The following is a 5,000-nucleotide window of genomic DNA, read 5'->3' as shown; positions in this document are numbered from 1 at the left end:
CAGGTATGTATTACTCGTGAAGATGAAGAGACCATGAGGGTTGATGGCAGAACCCACAACTAAGTCAAGATAATGTGGAGCAATCACGCCATTATGGCTGGTAAAGTCACCGATGCCCCAGGTACCCTGACAGATTCAGAGAGAGAAAGAGAAATGCCAACCGTGCGTCATGAAATCATACGATACCGTGGCGGGGGCGGGGCGGGGCGGGGCGGGGTGGGGGGGCACACACGTCACGTTCAGAAGAAGGGAGAAGGTGAACAAGGTGGGAGAGAGGGCAGGTCCCTTCATGCCTGCTCACACACCCCACAAAAGATGTAGCCGGCAGGTATGTTTGAGAGGGGAAGAGAGTGTGTGTGTGTGTGTGTGTGTGCATGTGTGTGTGTGTGCGTGCGTGTGTGTGTGTGTTTGTGCGTGTGTGAGAGAGAGAGAAGGCGAAGCGGAGCATGTCGGGGCAGACCAGGTGATTTAGTAAAAGGTCAAATTTCACCAACCAGCCTCCGGAAGTGTGTGTGTGTGTGTGTGTGTGTGTGTGTGTGTGTGTGTGTGTGTGTGTGTGTGTGTGTGTGTGTGTGTGACTCAGCATGGATATTTTAGCCCATTAAGACAGATTCCTTTAACCTGAGATACCCTTAGAACACTCCTGGGTTCCTGGGAAAATATAGCACACACACACACACACACACACACACACACACACAAGTCTTAAATGTGTGTGTGAGAGAGAGAGGAGGGGGGTAAAGGAAGGGGGAGAAACACGTATTCAGAATTGACCCTTGATTGAGGTGTGTGATCTAACACTTCTTTCTATTTTCTCTTGTACTTTCACCCCCCCCCTTTTCCCTCCCTCTCTCTCTCTCTCTCTCCCCCTCTCACTCCCTCTCTCTCTCTCTCTCTCTCTTGTTCTCAGTCTGATATAAGGGCTGACCCTGAAGATCTAAAACAGGTTGCCATGGCGACGGATAATCTCCTGGAGAGTCTGGGGGCACTGGCTGTAGAGGTAAGATTCACACACACACACACACACACACACACACACACACACACACACACACACACACACACACACACACACACACACACACACAAAAGTCCACTGATGAGCTTTCACTGGTCTTGATTAAGTGTTTGAGGTGAGAGTGAGTGAGCACAAGCAACGTGTTCATACATAGATGAGCACAGAAGGAGAACTTGTGGTCTGATGGAAGCCACCACTCACTCAACACTTGCCCCTAAGCCACCCCTGCTATACGCGCGCGCGCGTGTGCGTGTGCGTGTGTGTGTGTGTGTGTGAGAGAGAGAGAGAGTCTGCTCTCAGATGGCCTGGTGGCATGTCAAGCATGACCCCAACCAAGCAGAGATGCCCTCCTGTTTTCATTTGCCCACTCGTCTATGTCCAGTCCAGTTTGAGGGTGCTGAGGGGTGTGTGTGTGTGTGTGTGTGTGTGTGTGTGTGTGTGTGTGTGTGTATTCCCTACTGTGGCCATTCTCTGTTGTCCACTGTACTGTATCATGTCAGGTTTTTAGGTGAGAGTAGACTGTGTGTGTGTGTGTGTGTGAGAGAGAGAGAGAGAGAGAGAGAGAGAAACTTCTAGTGTCTTATCAACTTACAATGTAGTACTGTTGTGTGACTGAACACACACACACACACACACACACACACACACAGGGCCAGGGGTGAGATCACACCCTCCTGTGGTGTGAGCGGTCAGGCAGATGTCGGTCCTGCTGAAACAGCTGTGATCTGAGCCTGCTCCATCCAGTTTAGTGTCCTGATGTTCGGGCAGCACAGCTGAACAAGCAGATTGTTTATGTGTGTGCGTGTGTGTGTGTGTGTGTCTGTGTTTTGTGTGTGTTTGTGCTGTATGTGTGTGTGCATGCTTACATATGTGGAATGATTCTATCTGCTTGGTTAAAAACAATGTACAGAAAAGACTGAACACTTGTTACTAGATCCAAATCAAACATGCACGTACACACATACACACACACACACACACTCTCCCTCCCTCTCTCCAGCTCTCTCTCTCTCTCAAATTCATATTCAAATTCAAAAGGAGCTTTATTAGCATGACCATAATGTACAGTATTGCCATGTGGGTCCAATACATCCACAGAGGAGGGTAGGAGGGGGAAACACACACACATAAAATAGAACCAAGGGCAGCTTTGTGTTTAGGTCACAGTGGTGGCACAGTCTGTTGTCTGTCGGCAGCCATGTTCGTCTGTGCCTTCCCACCTCTATGGCCAGGCTGTGCTCACTGCTTTGTCAGTGTGCTTCTCAGGTTGTTGTCTTGCAGTGTCTCATAGGGGGCTAGCAGTGTCTTATGGGGGGCTAGCAGTGTCTCATGGGGGGCAAGCTTGTACTCTCTGTTTAAGGCCAAAGATAATGGCATTTTACTTTGATTTTTTGTTAGATTTTTCCAGTGGATTATGTGATTTTGCTTGATAGTTTCTGTAATTTGGTGTATCCTAATTTCAGTTGCTTTGAGGTTCAGATGCTGCGGTGTCAGTGGGGTGTTAGAGTGTGTGGAGTGGTCTGACGAGCTCAAACTCAACTTAGTGAGGGGACATTTGTCTTTGTTCATCTCCTGGTACTGCAGAGCTTTGTAATGGTATGAGCAGGGGTCACTATTTTTCAGGTGTTTCCAGGTGTTTTTTCTCTCTTTCTCTCTCTCTCTCTCCCTCTCTCTCTCTCACCCCTTCACTCTCTCCCTCCCTCTCACCCCGCCTCTCTCTCACCCCCTCTCTCTCCCCCTCCCTCTCTCTCCCTCTCTCTCTCACCCCTTCACTCTCTCCCTCCCTCTCTCTCCCTCTCTCCTTCATGTGACACTTAAGCCTAAAGTATGGTCCCGCGTCTGCGTCCCGCGCACGCGGCACTGGTGAGCGCGTGACGAGAATTGCGTCATTTTTACAGCATGCGTCGCGTCTTTGAGTCGACCGAAATTTAAGACCGCGCGTCAAAGTGACGCGTAGACTGCGCATGTGTGAAACGGAACTGCTGTAAACACTCCCCTCCAGTAGGTGGACCACATAGAAGAACAACACTTAAACGTAGAAACAAACCTAGACAGAAGAAGACTTGTTTGGTTACCATAACGACGATGGAACAGAGCGCCTGTCCTCAGCTTGCCTGGCTTTGAGTTACGTGAGACACCACGACATGGAGTCAACTTCGACCAATGTAAAGCCACAATCCACAGATACATTCTTTAACATTATATTTAACGGTCACTTTACCATCTAGTATTTCAAAGTTTCCAAAGTATTTCAAGACACCACATTTTAGATGAGTTGGGGACGTAATTATCTGTCTGCTGGCCGTTCTGTGCGTTACCTTTGATTGTCGAAACAGGGTGGCTGCATGGGCTCATTGTGGCTACTGGCTATTATATTGGCTTGATTTGGCCATGAGCCCTGGATCATATAGCACTGAATGAGATGGTAAACAATAAAATAAAACTAATCATAGACAGTGACAGCCTTTACTCCATGCATGGAGAGCTGACATGACTTCGGATTAAATGCATCTTTTAAAAATGAGCGTATGCTGAAATCAAATCGCAAAACCCAGAGCCAATTAACGCTCAGGCGAAACCCATGTAACACTTGCTGATCGAGATGCATTCTCGCCTGTTCCTTATATAATACGTTATCAATAGTGATTATAATAATAAAGGGAATGTAGCCTACCTCTCCCAGGTGCAATCATTATCACCTAGCCTACTCCTGAACAATGCTGAATTAAAATCTCGAAACTCGCCTGTCAACACCGGGAAATGCGCTACACAGCACTAAAAACCGAATAGTTTATTTATAGTTCGACTACGGATATTTCACGTCATGTTCGAATAAAAGTGACAGCCCTACTCCCTGCATAGAGAGCTGACATGACTTCGGATTAAATGCATCTTTTAAAAATGAGCGTATGCTGAAATCAAATCGCAAAACCCAGAGCCAATTAAAGGTATCTATCTACAACGCTCAGGCGAAACCCATGTAACACTTGCTGATCGAGATGCATTCTCGCCTGTTCCTTATATAATGCGTTATCAATAGTGATTATAATAATAAAGGGAATGTAGCCTACCTCTCCCAGGTGCAATCATTATTACCTAGCCTACTCCTGAACAATGCTGAACTCAATCTCGAAACTCGCCTGTCAACACCGGATAATGTTATCATAATAATAATTGAAGGAATAACCTAGGCTACCGCTCGCTCTAAATACACCCATTATCACAGTGAGACATACATTATGAACACAAATAGTTACTTCAAAACTTTTATTGACACGTCATATTTACAGGTTTTTGGTTCATACTTTTTGGTATGAGGCAGGTGTGAAGACTCAATACAAATGTAATTGAGGACATCTGTACGCACAACTCTTTCTTACCATGACACTACTGCATGTGTTCAGAAAAATGTCTTTACTTTGTATCGCACCAATATTGCTGCCCTCGCAGCACCGAGTCACTTAGCTACATGAGTAGCCTAATAAGCAAGTAGGCTAAGCTAGTCTCTCAGCTATACCAACAGGTGTGCTGTGTGTGTTCTGGTGGATGATAAATGGAGCGATGTGATGGGCCAGCTTATCAAACTTCCCAGCAGACAGGCGAACGTACTCGTGGTGCTTTTTCCTTCATCAGCTCTTCCTTCGTTTAGTGCTCGCACATCCCAAGTTCTTCTTTTCTTCAGGCGTTTCAGGCTTCTTTGGTGGTTGTGTCCTACTTTCAGGCTCGACGTACCGCCCCCAGTTGGTGGGGCAGAGTATCACAGTTAATCCGTAGTGCGCAGGCGCTAACCTTAACAATTTAACGCGCATTCAGGACAGCAGAAATTGGAGTATGCTTCACGTCCACGGCAAAAATGACGCACGTCTTGGACACGCGCAAATGTGACGCAGGAGCATGCCAGAGCCTTTACACATGCTGATTGAGCTGATTCTCTTCTTCTCTTCTTCTCTTTCTTCATCTCCTCTGTCTTCTTCTTTTTCAT

The 5,000-nt window shown here is 46.8% G+C and overlaps 1 protein-coding gene across 2 annotated transcripts in view; it reads left to right on the top strand.

The window, feature by feature from the left end:
* The window catches only part of abca1b (ATP-binding cassette, sub-family A (ABC1), member 1B), a 42,426-nt gene that overhangs the window by 15,799 nt on the left and 21,627 nt on the right, over window positions 1-5,000 (top strand). For both annotated transcript variants that reach the window (XM_042060902.1, XM_042060901.1), the window contains exon 8: window positions 911-1,000. In XM_042060902.1, the coding sequence (XP_041916836.1) occupies window positions 911-1,000 (90 nt within the window). The remainder of the gene's footprint in view (window positions 1-910; window positions 1,001-5,000) is intronic.

The sequence above is a fragment of the Alosa sapidissima genome, chromosome 14 (genome assembly GCF_018492685.1).
Source record: "Alosa sapidissima isolate fAloSap1 chromosome 14, fAloSap1.pri, whole genome shotgun sequence".
NCBI lineage: Eukaryota > Metazoa > Chordata > Actinopteri > Clupeiformes > Clupeidae > Alosa > Alosa sapidissima.
Note: the sequence above shows the minus strand (reverse complement) of the source record. Positions and strands in the feature narration are given on the sequence as shown.